Below are 24,046 nucleotides of genomic sequence, written 5' to 3'. Positions count from 1 at the left end.
ACCTAAAAGCTAACATGTAAACAAACCAAAAAAAGAATGTCTCATGAGCAGTCTTTGGAATAAAATCACAATTAAAACAATACGTCCTTTTGCTTTTAAATGTATGAGTATTTTTTAACAACTACAGCATTCTCATCACATACCTGAGATTTTACAAAGATTTCAGGGTTGTCATGGATTAGTTTGAAATTTTTTGGTTTAAAAGCTTTCTTCCACACTTCTTTTATCTTTTCACATGCCATCTGGGTACTGTGTACGGAGTTGTTATTTTCTGGAATATTAATAAAAACTTCAATTATATTTTAAGAAAAACTTTCCTAATGAGTACAATGGATAACTTTACTGAAACTGGACTGGATTACATATTACTATTAATGAGTTTACGTCACTTTATGTATAAACCTTTTTTTGTTGAATGACAGAAAATCATACAATAGCAGTTATATCTTCTATAGTCAACACCCCTCTTAAACACAACAAACCAGGTATCCCTAATTTCATCACTATTTTACAGTCTCAGAAGTACAAAAACACACAAAAATAAATAAAGAACAATGGAAAGCAGATCAAAATACATAATCCCCAATGCCAAAACTTCAGCAACTGTATCAATATGGGGCAGTCTGAATTTATAAGCCAGTTTACCTTCACTGTAAGGTTTCAATTCTCAATTTACATTCATCTATTAAACATTGTCATATACAGGGTCAGTGTAAAATACAAGTGACATAAGTGATCACTTGGGGCCAAGGGCATCCATACAATCTTTTATGTTGGGGGGGAGGGGCTAGACCTGGGGGTATGGAATATTTTAAATATTTTGGAAGACGAATAGCAAACTTATAATTGGCCATAAAGAAGTTCCAGTTCCACCTTTGCTAAAACTAGCATAGTACTGACTTTTAAACCACTTCCTTGAAAGAAAAACATCTGAATACATTATATTTTTTCCTTTCCCTAAGAGCTATAGCAGGAGAAGGGGGTAAGCTGAGCAGAGGATATCAAGAGAAAAATTTGTATACAAGGTAAACTAGAATGAAAGGGAAAAGCTAACAAGTGTGAAAACATACAACGATACTTGCAGAATCAAACATTTCAAAGTAAATATGGGTCTGCAAATTAGTCATTTGTGAGTTAATTGCAGTTGTATGGTTATGAGACACCACCGAGTTCAGTACAAAATGTAGTTCTAGTTAGTACAAATGAATTTTAAATGTGGACTTTTTTGATTAAGTCCCCATCCGATTGGGCTCAAATTTCAAACATGGCCAGACTTGACAAGAGATGCAATACTACTTCAGCACAATACAGGTTACAATTCATTGTGCACTAATTTTTCTTGTTAAAGGACATGTTCCACATGCCTCTCACACTCTTTGAGGCAGCACTGAATTCTTTTCCAAACCATCTCTCAATTCTTGACGAAGGTGTACAATTTGTTGCTCCTGTTCTTCAACTGTAATGCTGTATACTTCACATCTGAGATGACCAAAACTTAAACATCAATAAATGTCTTCTTGGTGTGAGCTAGCAACAAGATGTCAATACTTGAATATTCCAACCATAATTATAGATGGCACTTCATGACTTATTTTATCCTTCTCATTAGTAGATTTTCTAGGCATGATCCTGCATGATCAATCTGAATGTTTTTCGTAGTTATAGTTCATGACGTAATGGACTTGAGGAGAACCCACACATACAATGAGTTACACCAGCAAAGCAATCGAAGTCACATACATCAATCACCGGAACACCTACAGATATGGAATATAATAATAGTAAAAACCGAAACAAACTAGAAACACAATACCAAACGGCTGGGGTGGACAAATGCAACACGAACCTAATGAACGAACGTTCACTGGAAAATACAAACCCACTGAAATAACATACCCTAATGACCTTAAAAACATGAACAATAAAACAAAACATGGCATACAAGTAGACACATGCTCCACTGATATTTCTCTTCAGCAACCCAGTTATATCCCTAAGTTCCATGACAATAGCTTAGCAAATGTGTGACTTGTGTACGTAAAAGACTCTGGACGCAATTTCTCCAAAGAAATAACCAAGCGCGTCACCAATGTTCCCACTAATTCCAAGAAATTTACTGGATGTAAAACAATGTTGGTGGTGGATGTTACAAATGTTGGCACCAGCTTTCTTTTTGTACTTTTCAGTGAATGTTTATTCATTATGTTTGTGTTGCGTTTGTCCACTCCAGTTGTCTGGTATAATGTTTACTAGTTTGTTTCATTTTCCATTATTGGTATACCCTATGTTTGTAGATTTTCCGATGAGGGAGGGATGTGACTGACTGCTTTGCTAGTGCAACTCATTGTACGTGTGGGTTCCCCCTCAGATCCATTATGTCATTGGTGTATGTTTCCATGGGATTTTTAAAAAAATACAATATAAGTTAGCTGATTTTGATTTTTAAGGATAACAATAGTATATTTTGATTATGTAATTTCATGGTGTGATCTGTGCCTTTATCAGCGGATGTGGTTCGAGCCGTGATGTCACGGACTGCGCGGCCCCTCCCGCCAGAGGTTCGAGTCCTCCCTCGTGTGTGTGTTTCTTACATAAAATTAACAGAAACAGGTCGTCGCAAACTAGTGGAATTCCATCAGGAAACACGTTTTATAGCCCCACAATGTAATCAAATGCCGTAAGTGACATTCAAGTATAGTCTGAATACTCTTCAATTAATTATACCAACGGTGAAATTTTCCGTGGATATGCCTTTCCAAATATCAATTATTACCGTCTCTTTTTCATCATAGGCAAGGTTTCTTCCGTATTTAATACTATAGAGTTTTCCAATAAAAATCTCTCTTGCCCGTACTCTCTTGAATGTACTGTGTTGACTAGGCGGGTGTGCTGGCAGCAGAGTAATCCGACAACGCTTCACAGGTACGACAGAGCAACTACATTGCACCGCTTCATATTCGGGGGCTCAAATACTCGCACGGTCCGACACCATGTTCACATCATATTGCTCCTTTTTGCCGAGGCGTTACCGCAACCCATTTGGCAGAAGTTATTCCCCTGGTGAGCCTGTCGCCGTGTGTCCATCTGTAAAGTCCTGCATTTATTGTCCTCTACCGTTTTTTCGATTAACTGTGCAGAGTGGGTTGGGAGCAGTTTCACATGGTTCAAATGGCTCTGAGCACTATGGGACTTAACTGCGGAGGTCATCAGTCCCCTAGAACTTAGAACTATTTAAACCTAACTAAATTAAGGACATCACACACATCCATGCCCGAGGCAGGACTCGAACCTGCGACCATAGTGGTCGCACGGTTCCAGACTGCAGCGCCTAGAACCGCTCAGCCACTCCAGGAGCAGTTTCAGTGGATGGTCGACATTTCCCTGTGTTTATGAGAGTAATAACAATCTTTACTCGAGATACACTCTTCTAATTACATTTATTTTAATCCAAATAACGAAAAGTGACCATCCTCTGACGATTGTGGCATCAGTTCAAAATGGTTCAAATGGCTCTGAGCACTATGGGACTCAACTGCTGAGGTCATTAGTCACCTAGAACTTAGAACTAGTTAAACCTAACTAACCTAAGGACATCACAAACATCCATGTCCGAGGCAGGATTCGACCCTGCGACCGTAGCGGTCTTGCGGTTCCAGACTGCAGCGCCTTTAACCGCACGGCCACTTCGGCTGGCTGTGGCATCAGTCTTGGGCAAAACATAGCAGCCAGCCAAGGGGTATGCGAGCTAACTAGAAGTGCAGGCAGAATAACAAGGCTGGTAGAGAGTAGTCAGGAGGGCAAGCGTGAGAGAGCAGTAGTGGTGGTGGTGGTGGTGGTGGTGACTGCTGGCAGGCACTGTGTGGTGAATGCTGCTTCTAAACTGAGGCCTACGCTCCAATTTTTTGAAAATATTAAATGGAGCATCTCCTCGTCCACACTTGCATTGTGATCATCCAAAACAATGTGTCACCTCAGCTTTGGTTAGTGTCTCAAAAGAATTACGCTGAAAACGCAACAAAAGCACCCACTTATTTTTGCCTGACTTGTTAATCATTTGTAACTTTCAGAGAAGCGTCATGAGCGGGAAATTTTGAGTAAAACCATTTCATTTGTTGCCATGTTAAAATTTGCTTCTATTGGCAAAACATAGCGGAGTTTACACTATGTCTTCTCGCAAATAAATTGTGCAGACGCAATTGCGAGAGAATTCTGAAACAGACGTTTATTAAGTTTATTAAGTGAGGAACTGAGGACAGTTAAGGTCAAACACTCATATATAAAAAACACTCCTTGTACAAAAATAACCTGTCGTAATCTCTTCACTTATGTTGTTCCAAATCCCACAGCATTTCTTCTTTCACTGGCTATCAATGGCCCTTAACAATTACATTCTTTCACTGTTACACTATGGGATAAAAAGCATCCGAACACCTGGCTGAAAATGACTTACAAGTTCGTGGCGCCCTCCATCGGTAATGCTGGAATTCAGTATGGTGTTGACCCTCCCTTAGCCTTGACAACAGCTTCCACTCTCGCAGGCAAATGTCCAATCAGGTCCTGGAAGGTTTCTTGGGGAATGGCAGCCCATTCTTCACGGAGTGCTGCACTGAGAAGAGGTATCGATGTCAGTCGGTGAGGCCTGGCACGAAGTCGGCGTTCCAAAACATCCCAAAGTTCTATAGGATTCAGGTCAGGACTCTGTGCAGGCCAGTCCATTACAGGGATGTTATTGTCGTAGGCCGTGCATTATGAACAGGTGCTCGATCGTATTGAAAGATGCAATCACCATCCTCGAATTGCTCTTCAACAGTGGGAAGCAAGAAGGTAGACCTGTTCTGTGAAAGTGTCACGCCCCCTCCATGAAAAACACGACCACACAATAACACCACCGCCTCCGAATTTTACTGTTGGCACTACACACGCTGGCAGACGATGTTCACCGGGCATTCGCCATACCCACACCCTGCCATCGGATAGCCACATTGTGTACCGTGATTCGTCACACAACGTTTTACCTGACCACATTCGAAGTCCGTGCGGAGCGCCACCTTCTACTCTCTCACGATGTCTAACGACAACTGAGGTCGCTGATATGGAGTACCTGGCAGTAGCTGGCATCACAATGCACCTAATATGAAAAACTTATGTTTTTTGGGTGTCCGGATACTTTTAATCACATAGTGTATATGCTGTAGTTAGTGGAATAACAAGGTGGATAATAGTTTCGCATAATAACCAAATGGAAAAATATTATCTTCTTTGTATGCAATGAGATATGAGGAATGTTGTGGATATTTCATTCTGATTTTATCGCTGGCACCTGCGATGGCAAATACGTATGCTACGTAATATCAATTTTCTCGACACTGGTGTTTAGAGACCTGCACCAAAGTCTAAAGAAAAATTCAATATTTTCGCTAAATTTCATACACAGGAATATATTATTATGTAATATGCACCAAACGTAAAATTATAGCGAGCCCTATTTGTCACTGCACACTTTTTTGAATTTCGCACAGTGTCTTACTTAAATGAAGTTATTTTGATAACTGTTACCATTAATGAAGTGATGCGCACAAAATCATGAAGCTGACATGTAAAGCTGCAAGTAACACAGTTTTATTTTATTCTTTTTACCTGATACTTTCTGTAAAATCGTTCGAGGAAATTGAAGGGTGTGCACCTCGATTCTGTCAACACAGCACCACGCTAATCAGCCTCCACTTCCGAACAAACGAATGTAGTTTCTCAGCGCTTCGGACGAAAACTGTCACTGTACACCAGCTACAGTATCCTGCACAAACGCTACCTGCGTAATTTTTTAGTTGGTTGCTGCTATAACACTGGCATATCATTCTGTAATGCAGCACTTGACCATGGTGGTGGCTAGGTTGCTACTGTTGCACCAAAAAACAATGTTTCACCACCAGCTACTTCACAGGAACAGAGGTATCGCAAGACACCCAGCCATGTCAACCGTACATGTTCTAAGTTCAACCAGTAGCTTTATTCCATCGTCACTGTGCGTTCATCTGACAGTCTCCATGCCAGTCATCAGTTGGATGAAGCTATAGCTTCATGAAGCACCAACCTTAACTAGGTGAAGCCGCTGGTCTACAACCCATCAGCTAGCCCTGTCAGTTCCAGACTCTGGACTGTTACTGCCTAGGCAAGACCTCCCATTGGGCTCCATCACCTGATACTCCAGCCAGCCATCGAGCTTCCTGGGTTCGCCTCAGGGAGCCTGCTAGGAGCCTTAGGCTCTGGGCAGAGAACGCCAGTCCAGTCGTAAGCTCGCATTCCCCCCGTCTTACATCAACAAAGCTGCCATCATCACCAGCTGCTGCTGTCTCGGCATTCTGCTACCTCACCAGACTGACTCGCTGCTGCTAACAACCGCCAGCACCTGGGTCGCAGCCATGACCTACTATATGATGAATAATAAACAAGTTTTATTGAGTCAGTATCCTTGATTTTGCACCCACCATGGTACTGTGCATTCCCCTGCCTCCCACGCACCCCATTCTGGGTCAGAAGTGACCATCCCGCAACTACTGTCATTGTAGTGGCAAACACAAACACAGTACCATTGAAAACAAATACCCGTTAGGTACTGCATTCTTGTGGTATGGCCCGCCGGTGTGGTCGAGCGGTTCTAGGCGCTACAGTCTGGAACCGCGCGACCGCTACGGTCGCAGGTTCGAATCCTGCCTCGGGCATGGGTGTGTGTGATGTCCTTAGGTTAGTTGGGTTTAAGTAGTTGTAAGTTCTAGGGGACTGATGACCTCAGCTGTTAAGTCCCACAGTTCTCAGTTTCATTTGAACCATTTTTCTTGTGGTATGGAAATGCTAATAACCTGTAATAATTCACCGATGCATAGCGGTGTGTTCATCTACTGCGTGAGCCAGTCAGGCTAGCACTTGTCCCATATAGGGCAGCATGCGAGACACGGACTGGGCAGGCTGGATGTGGTTCCGTACATAACTCTAACCATTATGTCCATGAGCAACATCTTTAATCAGAGAGCTCGCAGAAATACTTGGGTGCGGTGAGTTATGTGGGTATGATAATAATGTAATGATTAAATAGCCACAATTTAGGATGCTGTGAAAATCTAAAAAATGGCTCTGAGCACTATGGGACTTAACTTCTAAGGTCATCAGTCCCCTAGAACTTAGAGCTGCTTAAACCTAACTAACCTAAGGACATCACACACATCCATGCCCGAGGCAGGATTCGAACCTGCGACCGTAGCGGTCGCGCGGTTCCAGACTGTAGCGCCTTTAACCGCTTGACCACCCCGGCCGGCGTGGAAATCTAATTAGTTTGTAAACAAGAGTGTGTTTACAAAACACACTTGCGACTCATTCCACAATGTTGTTCAAGTGTGTGGGACCCTTACAAAATAGGATTAAGAGGGCATATTGTGCGAATATGAAGTGCTTGCCCGAATCACCACAGGTTTCGTTTGACTCTAAGTGTTGGAAATCGTGAGAGATTCCATGATTTTTTTTTTTCTTGCATGTCGCCTCTCATTGCGATCAACTTCATTAATGTTTTGTATCATTTCACGGTGGGAACGGGCCGAATAAGGTTACTCTGATGAGAGTATTTGTATCGAGAGCTCAAATTACTTTTCACTTGATTGCTATGCATGTTGGGAACGGTATGTGGTCTTGCTTTTAGTTTTCTCTGTTACTTCCCTGTGTGGCTTGTTGCGAGGCGAGTTTAAGAGGACGTGAAACACTGGGTTTTCGTGGGGGGGTCTGCATTTTCGCGAATACGGAGAGGCTCGTACTCAATGGGCTCGAGATCCTGGCGGGGCGACTGACCTCGGTCGAGTTTGGCCTATTGTATGGAGGGCGAAGCGTCCTGTGGGCCACTGAGTGTCGCCACAGTTTGTGTGTTTACCGTTCCGCTGCGTCTGGAACGAAGACTGCTGGCAGCGACTGACTGATTCTTGTGGACTGTGCTCTGTCAGGTGCGACTGTCGGGCGCCGGATGGCCGGTGATCTTGACATGCTGTTTTCAGAGCCGGTCAAACCCAAGTTCAGTGCGCCCAGCTAAATAGCAGAGGCATGTCAACTTAAACTGAAGCCAGTTGACATCATAAAGCCCTGGCACGAATTTGGGGGGAACGGTCGCTATTGGCGAGAATGATGTTCTGAGATAGTGTGGGGGAATTTTGGAGTCGGCACTGAATGCTGATTCGCACCTTTTCGAACGTGGTGGAGAGTTCAATAACGTTGGCTTCGCTCTTTAATTGCCGGGTGCTTGGCATTCGGAATCTGATCCTCGTCGGAATCGGACTGTCTTGCGACTTTGTCGCACTTTTTAGGAATCATCGTGGAGCATGACTTCGATCATACTCCACTTTCATAACGAGACTTAAGATCCAGATTCTTACTCTGGGTTTTCCCACGTGTACTGACAGGGCGAGTTCAGGTGGTTTTGCTGTGTCTCTTCCTGGAGATACATACTCGTACATCCAGAAGTTTTTCTGCTACGGCCACGCAAGCAAAACTTACAATTAAGCCACGGGTTGAAGCAGAGTTGCTGCACAGCGTGAGTCGGCGCCTACATCAGAACGCTGTCTACCGAGGATGTGCTGCAGGTTTCAGGACTGATGAAGTATTTTGCGGCTCCGGCACTTTAGGACCTATGATTTTTATACTGAAGTCCTCAGCAGCACGCGCGCTCGCTTTGATAAAAGTCCATCTTATTTGTTTCTCGATGTGTTCCCATTAGAGCTCTCGTTACTAATCACGACACTGCATTATAGTCGGAGGAGTAATATTTGATTCATTAGGACCTCCAGTCGTTATCGTCAATCTACTGCATCACAGAGAGTAGGAGGCCTTGTTCTCAAGCCAACTCTTACTCTCATAATGGTTCAGTATACCCCAGCCTTTAACCTACTGTTGGTATCGACAGTAAAGTGCCTTTATGTTTTGATTTATAATGAATCTCATTGTAATATTTAATCCGCATATCATTTCGTAGATAGATGCAGAATCCCAAAAAATGGTTCAAATGGCTCAGAGCACTATGGGACTTAACATCTATGGTCATCAGTCCCCTAGAACTTAGAACTACTTAAACCTAACTAACCTAAGGATATCACACACATCCATGCCCGAGGCAGGATTCGAACCTGCGACCGTAGCGGTCACGCGGTTCCAGACTGAAGCGCCTAGAACCGCACGGCCACTAGATGCAGAATCCCATTTCCTGTCGTTTATTATGATAAAATTCTCTTTATTTTACTGAGTAGATTACATTTTCTATTAAATTATTGTGAGTGTGCACTCATTTTACCAACTAGCAGGGTCGTCCGTCAATTCCTTTCGTTACCGTTGTGCACATAATTAATTAGGCGGTAGGTAAGCAGCGGGTCAAGTGCACGTCTACTTCTCATGCAACTTTCGCCAGAATTAAAGAGGTACCAACTGTTCTCCACCCAGACACCTCGCAATCGTAGATGGCAGACACTCGAAGATAGAATGCACCTACCATATGGGAGCTTGCTCATAAGTATTTGAGATCTGGCATTAATTAAGGAATGTATGTATATACTAGGGCCCCAATGTACCGCTCCCATAAGGACCGGGGAGAGAAGACTACACTAAAAAACACGCAAAAAGAGTATCAAGCAGTAATTCATCCATTCCTGCAATCCACACGTGAATGGTAAAGGATACACCTTACGAAGTGAAGTACTTCGCCACCTCTTCCTAGGGGTTGGTGGGAAGAGGACTCAGCCTGCACTGGGCTGCTGAAGAGAGTAAGAAAGGAGTGTACTTTTTTATTTTGGAACAATTTATTTAAATATGGAGTGATACAGAACACATGCTCTGACATGCTTGGGTTCACGCCACACAGCCTACAGACATGCAAACCACTAAAAGACTCTGCTAACATGCTTGCAAATCGTCAGCTGTCGAAATCATGTCTTTATTTAAACAATTTGAGCCACTACTGCCATCCAGTGTGTGTGTTTGGCACGAGGTCCAGAGCCCAACTGACTTAGTACACAGTACCACCACCAGAGGGCACTGTCGTCCATTCTGTGACGTAATCCAAGATGGCGGCATACATTGTGTCCACCACAAGCTCCAAACTCCATCTGACTTAGTACACACTACAGCCGCAGAGGGCGCTGTTGTCCTTGACGTCATCTGGTGACAACTACTCTTATTCAAGATGGCGACATACATTGTGTTCATCACATGGCCTAGAATGATGCGAGTACCATTATTCAAGATGGCGGCAAACAGTGTACCCAGTACTGTCACCAGATGGAGACCATGTCATCATCTAATGATGCAAGTACCATTATCCAAGATGGTGGCAAACAGCGTGTTCGCCATGAGGTCTGGACCTAGTACACAGTACCGCCACCAGAGAGCACTATCGCCTGTTCCATGACATAATCCAAGATGATATTCTGGAGTGGGGGAAATGGTGGGAATCAATAGGAACCCTTAATCCAGTCACGTGTTTGACTTCCGCTAGGAGGATGGAGGAATCTGGTGATGTCATTGTAGGAGATATGGGTGAGGCTCAGCAGCTTTGGCGCCTCAGTCTTGTTCAGTCAGCAGCAGCAGAAGAAGAAGAAGAAGAAGAAGAAGAAGTCGCACTCCAGCACATTAATGCAGAACAGGATTAAACGGAAAAGTAAGGATCAAATATCACATCTTTCTCTCTGCTTAGCCTTAGTATTATTATTACTATTATTATTCGAAGTTTTCACGTCTTGGTCCATATCTAATGCTTCCGCATCTTTGTTCCACAGGGTTGAGCGCCAACATGCCTAGCTCCGCTGGCATGTCCAGACCTGTAGCAACCTCAGCTGCCATCTTGTCGAGACCTGCAGCAAGAGCCTCCAGCTTGTCTGAACCAGTAGCGGCCATGTGGGATCCGTTAGCACACAGACCACTGGATGGAGCAGGATAAGGAGTTGCAGTAGTCCATCCCACTCATCGATTTGTGTGATGAGGACACGAGATGTGGCCCCCACACATCGAATGCTGTCACTGGCGGCGTTAAACAACAAGTTGGCAGTCAGTACTGGTCCCAACATATGACCCATCCCAGCAGAATATCGCTGTTATAGTGCACCCACAGAGTGCAGATATTGTGGATAAGAAGACGTCGCGAGCAGCTATGCTTTTCACCTCCACATACAATTTCACTGCCAGTGGATCGAAACATGTGAACATATCTGGGATTTGCATGAGAGAATGGAGATTGGAAATGTGTTAAAGTGCCAATTTCCGAGTTCGACTGGGATGAAATATGTCGTGTAGAGCGCTACATCAATCAGCAGATGAATACAGAGTATTATCCCAATCGTTCTCCCCCATCCCATTGTGGGAAGACTAATATCTTCATGACTCTGCTGACACATGTAGATGGGGTCCGATTTGAACATGTTTGTGCATTCTCAAAAACACTGTTTCGACCCAAGTATCAGCTATTGCAGGAGATATTGCGCGGTGTAGATTGTGTGAGGGTATGGATATCGAACTAGCGCAGGTTGCGTATAGTAGACCCTAACGACAGGTGATACTCTAAAATGAAAATACCTTCGAAGAGTAGTCGTGCGCAGATGTGAAGACCGAAGCAAATCGATGTAATCAAAAACTTAGCATGTGCCACAGACTGCATGGGACCCGTCGTGCCTGTGGTATGGGTCTTAACGAACTGCAGTGTCAAGGAGCGAGTATCTTGCGGCGTGCCGAACGAGTTGCAGCGTCGCATTCCCTGTAGTGTTACAATGCGAGCGCGGTATCCTAGGGTGCTCCGCTCGAACTGACCTGCGGAAAATGGGGCCAGCGTTGTCGAAGGAGCAGTGCATTCGGAGCGTGAGGCTGTGCGGGTGACGTCACAGACAAATTCCGCTACTGAACGACCCACCGAGGGCATTTACGAGACGCGCTCGAATAGAAGACCCCTCACGCGCTGAATATTAATTGCGCGATATTGAGTATTACGCAATAATATTGACCTTCTGAGAGCGATATTGACGGTTTGTGCAATATGCTGAATGAGACTGCAGAGCTTTAGAAATATTGAAACTAGCTCCATGTATTATGCCGAAAGAGTTATATTGCGCAATACACGGCAGTTCCTGCCGAGACTGATTTGTGGACATGCAAACAATTGATACAGCGACGCCATATGAATATGCAACGAAAGACAGGAAAGGAACCATCTGTTGAAGTGCATTCGGAGGAGTAGTTTCATTATATGTTTAATACTTATTCAGTAATTATCTGTACAAACATTCATAGAAAATGCAAGGATGTAAAATTGCAACTGCTTGTTTGTTCGTTTCAGAAGATTGTTATCATTTATCGCAGAAATACGTGACAGCCTTTACAATAACTTATCCCACTAATCTTCTGTTTTACAGATCGCTACCAGCATTGCGCAAAGTGAAATCGGTGGAGTATATGATCAGTAACTTTCTCTGTAGATATGGTGTAACGCAGTTTGCTAAATCATTGAAAGATTTCTCGTTCATTCTTAAATACCGATAGTCATCCTGCTCTGCTTAAAGTTCTGCTACCATGTTCAAATGGCCATGTGAACAACGCCTTCCAAGCCAAGTTTTCGCCCATCGCTGCTTCCTCTTTCTTTTCTTTTTGCGGCACGTAGCTATACCAATCGCAGTACATTCAAGTTCTGAGTCACCGAGCACCGCCATGTTCGTTACGAAGACAGTGTTCAAACTCACGCGTTCCGGGCGTAAATACGCGCAATAACATTGTGCCATTCATGGTTTCCACCTTCGCGTGATATATTTGCACAATATTATTGCGCAATAAATATTGAGCACATGAGAGTCCCTTACTAAGGGATGGACCATGGAACACTTATCAGTCTTATAGATAATTGTGAACAACCAGTCTTGTGAACAATTGAAAACAAAGTTTCAACTTTGTAACAGCCATAATACTTCACCTCGACAACATAACAATTGGAAAGAGGCAGTAACAATAACGAAATAACCACGTAAGTTTTTAGCGCACGTCATACAATTAATGTAGTCACTTTCAAGCTCTGCACATGATAATTCTGAAGTGGAAGAAGAAATTAATAGGTACTCTTTTGAATAATAATGACTAATAATATTGGCACTATGTGTGTTCTAACACAGGACAGAGGGAGGACTGGGGGTTACAGACTATTCTGCAATTTCCGAGCGGTTCGGGGGAAATACACAAAGTCAGACATCCAGTGAACGCAAGTTGATTGCACTGATCAACGCCAAACACTGTCACATGGTACCTGGGTAGATTTTGGGACTCGACAGGATACTCGCTGCAGGAGACAAGGACACTCAGCAGTCTGATTGACACAGTTTATTTGTAGTCAGGCTAACTACTACACTGACAGATAGTTATAGGCATTAGAAGAGCAAAGGACGGAATTGGACGCACAATAAAGTTTGTTTCCTGAGTCCATAGGATAAGAGCTAACAGAAATAGCTGTCAGTAGCAGCATTGTAAAGTACCAACTTTGAAAGCAGTAGTTCAGGTGAGCAAAACGGACTTGTCAGAGCATACTCAAAGCTGGCGACAAAGAGTTGGCGTCCACGTGATCTGACTGAGAACTGTCGTCTGAATACAAAAACATGGATTTTTTAAAGGATTGTGGCGGCGCACTATTTCTCCCTTCCTAAAGTCGGCCTCCAAACCACCGGCATTTTACAGGCTTCAGCCAATCTGAAGAGTGGCTCTGCACCTCCAAAGCGCCTCTGGCCAACCACATTCAGATTCCCCCCACCCCTACCACTCAGTAGGTAGCGATGTATCTAGACTTCACGTCAGCAAAGACCAAGTTTGGTAGTAATAGCGTTCAGCTGAAAGCCACTGTCCTTCCTCTTGTGGCCAGAGAAGAGCAGTGTTTTTCGTCAGTTGGCCCCTCCCAGCGGCCTTCCGTCAGTGGGGCCGCTGTTGCAGCACTCCAACGTACACCCACGGACATTGCAGTTCTCAAGGGCAAGTATGAAAATTATGCACTCTGCTAAAACGTACCTTTTTGTGACCATCTTTCATTGTGACGCCTTACAGCACCTGCTCTCTGCAAAAACTGTTTAAAGTTTCAAGACTTCAGGAAATACAAAAAAGGTAATAAAGAAAAATTCAAAGCTGATTTTCTCGAGAATATTTGGAAAGTAAAGAAGAATATGATATCTAAAATAGAAACAAATGACGATTATATAAATAGTTCCTTCGTCGTACATCTACATCTACATCGATACTCCGCAAGCCACCCAACGGTGTGTGGCGGAGGGCACTTTACGTGCCACTGTCATTACCTCCCTTTCCTGTTCCAGTCGCGTATGGTTCGCGGGAAGAACGACTGTCTGAAAGCCTCCGTGCACGCTCTAATCTCTCTAATTTTACATTCGTGATCTCCTCGGGAAGTATAAGTAGGGTGCAAATGGTCAAAACTTTCTCACGCGAGCCCAAATTGAGTTCAAGATCAAGATATGTGACATGGGTACTGTAACAAATGAGGATTGCTAAAGAATAACCAGAATATGTACCAGGAGAAGTAACAGCTCAAGGAAACAGCTACAAGACCAAAGAAAAAGTAGTAGTTTCCGTAGGGACTCCTAATCAAAAGTTTTCTGTGATTATTGAGTTAAAAATAAATGTGTGTACCCCTAGTAACTAATACTTTTTCAACTCTAAGAAAGAACTTTTCAACCAAGACTAGATTTGTAAAACCTGTACATACGTTGATCGATTTCGGTAAATTAGGTCACCATCATGTATCAGTACAGGCAAACACACGTGTCCAATTTGAGCTATGACAGCGGACGTAAGATGTATTGGCACGTCAATGTGAACTGCAGTAAATCAATATGTGGGAAGTCAGAACCAGTATTTACAAAATGTTTCGTCCAATATTGAACGGATGCACTTACTGAAACATTTTGAAAATACTGGTTTTAACTTTGGCATGCCAATACATCTTGCGTCAACCGTCCAGCTAATTATGATATGGAGTACATTTATAGCTCAAATTGGACACATGGATTAACCTGTACTGAGATCAGGTGATGCTAATTTTTTCAACGAAACTGTTAAGCGTAAATAGAGTTTTAGAAATTCGATGCTGACTGAGAAGCTGTGAAATATTATTGGGTTTACAGCTATCATGTTCCGCTATTCCAAGTTCTCAGAGCAGGTGACAAGGCAGCAGTGGGAAGATTAGTAATGTGGTGTCAGGGACCGGTGACAGATGATTTATTCAGTACGTGAATCGTTAGACTGCCGAAAGTGTGATCCTTCTCCGCGATTGGCTGCTGTGTTCGGAAGCAGCGCGCCAAAATGATAATCTTCCGTTACTAATATTAGGAAAACTGAACAGTGAACACACTTGCGCTTCATATAAGAGCATCTCTCAATAGCAGGCTATCATTTCAATAGCGTGGGTTTATCATACACACGTTAAAGTCCCTATCGCCATCTTTATCGCTCCCTCTTTCACTTGCCATAGTTGTCCTAATGTTGAATAATTACAGATCGCCACTTATTAATCGGCGTGAGCAAGTTAACTAACACTCTTTCCTTCGGTCCAGCAACATATGCGAACGACGTGTCTTGTCTTGTTAGGCCACGAAAAGCAATTCAAGAAGATATAAATTTCTTGTAAGTTATTTGACAACGTCATGCCAATACTAAAAAAATCTTATGTCATCTTCCAGCAAACCCGGAAACAGTGTACGAAACCCTCCATGGCTACCTTTTGCAGTAGATGTCGTGCACCAAAATTCTTTTACATTATCTCAGCCTAAATTTATGACTAGGATGTGGATTTCTTGGTACGGAGGACACATGTTGTCTTGGATGGAAATTAATCGATAGATGTAAAAGTGACTTCAAGTGTGTTTAAGGAAAGTGTGCTGGGATCGTTGTTCTTGGTGATGCATATACATCAAAAAACGTTTTGCATCACCTCGGTTCTGAGAGTTCCGGAACCTGTACAGAAAACTGGAATAGATATTAATATAAATATCATTTCCGCGCTTTTGATTGCTCATGAAAACCGCATATTGCATGTTGTACCATCATACAGCGAGACATTCAGAGGTGGTGGTCCAGATTGCTGTACACGCCGGTACCTCTAATACCCAATAGCAAGTCCTCTTGCACTGATGCATGCCTGTATTCCTCGTGGCATACTATCCACAAGTTCAAGACACTGTTGGTCCAAACTGTCCCACTCCTCATCGGCGATTCGGTGTAGATCCATCACAATGGTTGACCAGACACGTCGTCGATAAACAGCCCTTTTCAATCTGTCCCAGGCATCTTCGATAGGGTTCAGGTCTGGAGAACATGCTGGCCACACTAGTCGAGCAAACTCGTTATCCTGAAGCAAGTCATTCACAAGATGTGGGGCGCGAACTACCGTCCATGAAGACGAATGTCTCCTCAATATGCTGTCGATATGATTGCACCATCGGTAGGAGGATGCCATTCACGTATCTTACAGCCGTTACGGCGCCTCCCATGACCATCAGAGGCGTACGTCAGCCCCACATAATGCCACCCCAAAACATCAGGGAACCACCATCTTGCTGCAATCGCTGGACAGTGAGTCAAAGGCGTTCGGCCTGACCGGGTTGCCTCCAAATACGTCTCCGACTATCGTCTGATTGAAGGCATATGCGACATTCATCCTCAGAAGAGAACGTGGTGCCAGTCCTGAGCGGTCCATTCGGCATGTTGTTGGGCCCATCTGTACCGGGCCACATGGTGTCGTGGTTGCAAAGATTGACCTCGCCGTGGACGTAGGGAGTGAAGTTGCGCATCATGAAGATTATTGCGCACACTTTAAGTCGTAACATGACGTCCTGTGGCTGCACGAAAAGTATTATTCAACATGGTGGCGTTGCTGTCAGGGTTCCTCCAAGCCATAATTCGTAGATAGCGGTCATCCACTGCAGTAGTAGCCCTTTGGAGAGGGGGGGGGGGGGGGGCTGAGAGAGGAATGTCATAGACAGTTCTTGTCTCTCTGTATCTCCTCCACTTCAGAACAACATCACTTTGGTTCACTCCGAGACGCCTGGACACTTCCCTTGTTGATAGCCGTACCTTGCACAAAGTAACGATGCGGACGCGATCGAACCGCGGTATTAACCATCTAGGCATGGTTGAAATACAGACAACACGAGCTGTGTACGTCCTTCCTGGTGGAATGGCTGGAACCGATCGGCTGTCGGATCCCATCCGTCTAACAGGCGTCGCTCATGCATGGTTGTTTACATCTTTGGGCGGATTTAGTGGCATCTCTGAACAGTCAAAGGGACTGCCTCTGTGATCTAATATCCACAGTCAACGTCTGTCTTCAGGAGTTCTGGAAACCGGAGTGATGCAAAACTTTTGATGTGTACATATTGACGACCTTTCAAATAATTTCAATAACTGTGATAATTTTCCGGTGATACCGTTACATATAATGAAGTACTTTCTGAAAAAGTTGTAGAAAATTCAATCACATGTTTGTAAGGTTTCACAACGGTGCGGAGTCTGGGAACTCCCTTTAAATGGCCAGAAATGTAAAACTGTGTACTTTGTGAAACGATATTACTCATTTTATTTAGCGTATGGCATTTAGACACAATTGTTATTACAATCAATATGCAAAATTGTAATAATTTGGCATTAGATATTCTTACAGTTATTACAATAGTTATACAGAATTATACAAAATTATACAAAATTACACATAATACACATGTTACAGTAGTTATACAAAGTTATAGTAGTTTGGAAGTAATTACAAACAAACATCTAATGAGTTAATATATGCAATTGATTCTGGAGTCCCATCATAGGCTGTCCTGGGGCAGTCTTCTATTATGTGCTGGATAGTTTGATTTTCTCCGCATTGACATAGCGGCGATTCTGTCATGCCCCACTGGTAGAGGGAATAGGCGCATCTGCCATGTTTAGTTCTAATTCTGTTTAAAGTTGCCCAGGTTTTGCGTGATAAGTCAAAACCTGGAGGCTTCTGGGAGATACATGGAAGTTTGCTGATGTTCTTTAAGGACCATTCTTGGTGCCAGGCGCTGGTTATGTTGAATTCTTCCTCTGTTGCAGATGTGGCTATTGCGATTCTGATGGGTGACCTTCTGGAGCGGAGGCAGCTTTGGGTGGCATCTTCAAAATTCTCATGGATGGGTAGATTCCGATTGCTCATTATCTTTTTGTACTCTCTTATAAGAGCGTTTGTGCGGCGTAGGTTAGGGGGTGGTATGTGGCTTAGTACTGGGAGCCATTCCATGGGTGTAGTCTTTATTACACCAGCGATCATTCTCATTGTGTTATTGAGCTGTGCATCGATTCTATGGGTGTGGGGGCTGTTTAGCCATACCGGCGCACAATATTCGGCAGCTGAGAAGACGAGACTTAAGGCTGATGTCCGTAACGTAGTAGCTGCCGCTCCCCATGTCGTTCCACAGAGCTTCTGTATAATGTTATTCCTTGTTTTTAGTTTCTCTGCTGTTTTCATTAGGTGACCTTTGAAAGAGAGTGTTCTATCGAGGGTCACACCTAGGTACTTTGGGGTTTTATTGTGGGTAAGCCATGTGGTCTCGAATTTTATTCTGAGCTCCCTCTTAGCCGCTTTATTGTTTAGGTGAAAACATGATACTTCTGTTTTGTTGGCGTTAGGTTGCAGGTGCCATTTTCGGAAATATTCTCCCATCTTCTCCAAGTCAGCTGTTAGGGTCTCCTCTGCCCCTTCAAATGACTGACTTCTCGTTGCAAGGACCCAGTCATCGGCGTAGCCAAACTTCTTTGATCTTGTTTCCGGTGTGTCTGCAATGTAGAGATTGAAGAGGAGTGGTGCAAGCACCGATCCTTGAGGTAGGCCATTTTTTAATTTCCTCGGTGAACTACTGAACCCATGGTGACTTGGATCGTTCTGTCATTCAGCATGTTGTTTAGTAGGCGAGCTGTTAGTTTACATGGGATTATGCGGAGGAACTTATAAATCATGCCTTCTCTCCAGACTGTGTCGTAGGCAGCTGACAGGTCTATTATATTACTCAATATACTACTGACTACAGTATTAAATGAATAACAGTTGGGAGTCAGTCAGCTCATATCTGGGAGTAACAATCCATTTCATAAAATGGAATGATCACATTGGCTCAGTCCTAGATAAGGAAAGTGGCGGACTTCGGTCCTCATTAGTGGAGTACTACGAAAATGCCATCAGTTTAGTAAGGAGATTATTTACAGACCACTCGTGCGACCCAGTCTACAAAGTCCAGTCACATTAATGTAACCACCGCCTATGTTCGTGGTCGACATGCAATAACCAGTAACAAATGGCAGGTGCCAGCACTAGCAGAGGAGGGTATATAAACTGTGTCAGGGGGACATGGAAAACAGTGCATTCGTTTTAATGTGAGAACGGAGCGACGTATGTGACGTCCGAAAAGGCACGATCATATTCTGTCGGGCCAATGGCGGAAGCATGTCGAAAAGGCTAAGTTTGTGAACTGTTCGCATGCCATCATGGTTAAAGTATACCATATGTGGCAAAATGGAGATATTCAAGCCCATTGGCGATGCAACACTGGCCGTAGATGGCGGGATGAACGACGGCTCTGCAGATGTGTACGAACTATTAAATGTGCTACTATTGAGCAACTGACTGCCCAGATAACGAAAGGGTTACCAACAGTGTCTCCTCAACGAGCATTCAGCAAACATTGCTGCGTATGGGCCTCCCCCAGCTGCCAAACCAATCAAGAATCTATGGGATCAACTTGATGGGGCCATTCGCACCGTAGATCCTCCACCAATAAACCCGAAGTCGGCATCGATCCACATTCCTGTAGGTATCTCCCACGGTCTCACTGACTCTTCTTCCAACTCTAGCAGTGATCCAAGCTACAAAATGTGATTCTTCAGGCTTGTGACAGGGGGTCATATTAATGTGACTGGAAAGCGTATAATATTGCCCAATTGCCTGGGACCAAAGGGGACTAAACAAGTATACTGAACATATACAAAGAAGAGCAGCACGAATGTCACAGGTTGGTTTGTTCTGAAGTAGTGTGTCATGCAACTTCTATAACAACTGGATAGACGCTTTATGGTAGACGCAAACTATCCTGTGCAAGCTGATTACGAACTTTCAGCAAGTGGTATTTATCAAGTGAAGAATCGAGAGATTTTCTGTATCCACGTACGTTACGCACCTGTAGAAATCTCTTAGACAATTTCAGAGCAGGTAGAGGCGTTTAAGCAATCATTCTTCCTGTGCTCCTTTAACGAATGGAAAGAAGATGATGCTCTAATAAATGGTTCAATGAGAAGTAAACTCTGCCTTCACACTTGTTTGCACAGTATAAATGTGGATGTAGTTGCTGAACTCTGGCGTGAAGAAACAGAAACAAACTCTGACCACTTCGAGCCCCCCACCCTCCCTCGTTTCCAACCCAACCCACTGTTCCCATCTGACCCTGTGTAAGCACCTGATTTGCAGAAAATTGGAGCGCCACGTTCACCTTCAAACTGCTGTTCATGCTGGCCCGTGAACGGTCCCCCGCCCCATGTAGTGCGAGTTGTGCCCTAGAGAACTCTTAGGCCGCCAGCACACGGACCGTGCATCCGAACGTTGAGCGTGCCGAGATTCTGACGTCATAGCGTGGAATAGCACGTTCGGGTGTCTTTCTGAACGTGCACAGCAATATCTGGCATGTCAGATATTCTGAGCGTGCGTCTGAGCGTTGGCCAATGAGATGGCACAACGCCGCCATCGTCACACGCATGCCGTCCCCCTTCAGTACAGAGTTGTAAGGCGCCATATTGGCATTCATTTCAAGCCTATATATGGCGTTTCTGAGCACCAGCAAATTGAGAATCACTAGAAAACCCGTTGTTAACTGCGTGATTCGTTGCAATAAAATAACGACAAACCTCATATTCGTGGCAAAAGAATTATTGTAACTTGCGTGTTATGAGAGTAGGCTATTTGAAGGCAGCAACACACAGAAGATCCACCCAAAACGAATTGTTCTTGGTCAATTTGTTATAATTAAATTTCATTTAGTAACATAGCTACGAGTAAGGTTTTCAGCAACGCGTAAAATAATATGATTACCTACTTAGGGGTGTGTTGTTGGTTTAGCGTAATGGGTAGCATCTCTGTCCTCTACTGAGATGTGTGCTGGGGCGTTGGTTCGCGTCTTGACACTTCCAATTTTTTTCCCTAACATTCGCGCTTTTATTGGGTTATGATACTTTATTATTAGTTTAATGTAAGTATATACTATGATTTTTGAGGGGTGACTGTTCAATTAGCTTAATCTACAGGACAGCTTGCGCTACTTGTATAAAGATATTTTGCTCCTTTTTCTTTTACGCTTCGTAATTCACATGTTGCAAAGATTCTGCTACTGGGTAGGAACAGTGATCAAGTAAGACTGACCTTCGGGTTTTATTGAAATGTGGGAATGATGAAATAATGTCTATCTTATGCGGTGAAGTATTCCAAATTTGTACCGCACTGTTTTAATGGAACTTTTACAACCTGTGTCTTTATTGATTGGGCATGGTACTTTCCTTTTCGTGGACAATGGAGGAAATGTGCATTTTAATAGAGCTAACGTGGGAATTTTATGTGCGCCCGTTGAGTAAACAGTGTGATTTACAAACTAGAAACATCCCTCAACTGCCGCTGGAGTGCGCTGCGATCGCGTATACCACGTTGGGGCCCACGTACCGTGTGCACAAGTCGCATCGTTCCTGAGCGTTCAGCAGCACGTTGAACTTGGCACGCTCGACGTTAACGTTCGGCAGCACGGTCCGTGTGCGACGACTTTACTTACAATCAGTGCGGAACAGGTGCTGCCCTGAACGGGTGCCAGCTGTAAGACCAAGCAGGATCAGCACTAACAGCTTGACGCGTATAATGTACTGCGTTTCGCACCTTGCAGGGAAACTGCACGCGTAACTCAGGTGTGTATCACCTCCGACGGACCATATTTCCGGTAGTTGAACATATGAAAGTCTACGTGAACCAACGGAACGCCGTCATTACGCAACTGGACGTGATTTCTCTGTCTCTCTCAGGTTCTTCGTGGCTGGCTAGTTTGCGCGCTAGCGCCGTAAGCGTTCTACCGTTAGTTCTCTATATTTTGAATGTGGACCCTGCACCTTTGCACAAAGTCCGATTAACTTTATACAAAGTAATTTCCTTTGTACGCGTATGAAATACGTATACGGTTCTTCGTCGTCACCAAGTGCGCCGTCAACCAGTAATGACCGTTTTGTCGTGGATCTAATTTCTATTTTTAGCCGGTAAAAATGCAATAAGTCTGATTTTAGCCGATGTGAAATATTCATTATTTACAGCAATGTCATAAAAACGCAATAATTGTGCCTTCCCCCGTTTTGAAGTTGATTCCTTTATTTAAGACTTCGTGATACACACAGACATAAAATCTAGTCTATGACAAGTAGTCGTTTGACATTGTTACCAAATATCTCGTACAGTGCTTAATCCATTTAACTCAGATTTTTACACGATACGCAAATAAATGTTCTAACGTATAAAGCCTATGTACTTTTAATTTATATGGCCATAGCTCTACTTTTTTTCATAATTATCTAACGAGAAGCTGCTAGCAAAAATCTCGAAAAATTCATTACCAATTTACTTCAAACTTTCACAGTGTACTCTAATAAACATTCAGCCAGACATAGGCTATATTTTTAAATACGTGTAATATATAAAAACAGGGTGAGTCATAAAGGTCTTTGCAACTTTGGAATGATGTAGAAATTTATTGAGCAAACAACCTCAAGTTTCACATAGAAGTATCATTTTGGTTCGATGTGACTACCATTAGTGATGTGGCAAATATACCATCGGTAATCATTTTTTTTCCCCCACTCGTTGCAGCAAATCGGGCATACCTTGTGCGGCAGTGCAGATTCGATTTTTCAGGTCGACTGAATTGTTCAGTAGGGGAGGAACATATACACGGTTTTTAATCAAACCCCAGAGACCGAAACCCAAAGTAAAGTCTGGGGAGCGAGGTGGCCGTGCGATTGGCCCTTCTCGCCAATCCATCGACATGGGAAGCGATTACTGAGGAAAGCTCGAACTTCCGTGAGGAAATGAGGTGATGCAGCGTCTTGCTGGTAGTAAACCATCCAATTTCAGTCATCTTCGGCGACCTGTGGAATTAAAAAGTTTTTCAAGAATATCCAGATATAAAATGCCAGTGACAGTTTTCTCAATGAAGAAGAAAGGGCCGTACACTTTCAGTTTGCTAAGTGCACGAAACACATTAACTTTGGAGCTCTCACGAACGTGTTTCAGGATCACATGTGGATTTTCACTGCTCCATGTTCTACAGTCGCGGGTGTTCACCATGCATCTGCTGGTATAAAATGTTGACTCATTGCTGAAGATAATTGTGTTCAGGAACGTCTCGTCGTCCCCTATCCCATGCAACGTTTCCGCACAGAATTCCCCACCAGGAACCTTCTCTACGTAACTAATGTGCTGTGCCATTGTGAAGCTGTATGGTGTAAACATCTACGCAATACTCGCCCAGCCGTCATTTGCCGAATGCCAGTCTTGCGAGACGCATGTCGCGTTGATTTCTGTTGACTGCAGGCAAAGCTCTCTCTATCCTGATCAGCACAATCATCACGCAGGTGACGTGGTGATTTATCACATCGCACTGAACAACCCATCTCAACACAGTTCTTGTGCCAAGAGTAAATTGCAGGCCTGCCTGGAGGTTCTTCAGCGTATTCGGTGCGAAATTTACGCTGAACAGTTGTTACAGAGTTAGTTTCATGAAACCAAAACACACAACGAGCACGCTCCGCACCAGTGGATGTAGCCATTTTAAACATGCACTGTACTGGCGCTCCTGGGGGCGGAATTGGTACTGATGACCTACGTGAATCAAACTCGAGGTTGTTTGCTACAAAATGAGAAATCTACTTAAGTCCTTTTTGACTCATCCTGTATATGTACATA

General features: G+C 43.7%; 1 protein-coding gene across 1 annotated transcript in view; it reads right to left on the bottom strand.

Annotated features, from left to right (window-relative positions):
- The window catches only part of LOC124798595 (protein rolling stone-like), a 137,555-nt gene that overhangs the window by 62,525 nt on the left and 50,984 nt on the right, over positions 1 to 24,046 (bottom strand). Inside the window, exon 2 of the mRNA XM_047262062.1 lies at positions 144 to 271. Within this exon, the coding sequence (XP_047118018.1) occupies positions 144 to 242 (99 nt within the window). The 5' untranslated portion in view covers positions 243 to 271. The remainder of the gene's footprint in view (positions 1 to 143; positions 272 to 24,046) is intronic.

Source organism: Schistocerca piceifrons, chromosome 5, assembly GCF_021461385.2.
Source record: "Schistocerca piceifrons isolate TAMUIC-IGC-003096 chromosome 5, iqSchPice1.1, whole genome shotgun sequence".
Taxonomy (NCBI): Eukaryota; Metazoa; Arthropoda; class Insecta; order Orthoptera; family Acrididae; genus Schistocerca; species Schistocerca piceifrons.
The sequence above is the reverse complement of the archived record's forward strand: the minus strand, read 5'-3'. Positions and strand labels throughout refer to the sequence as shown.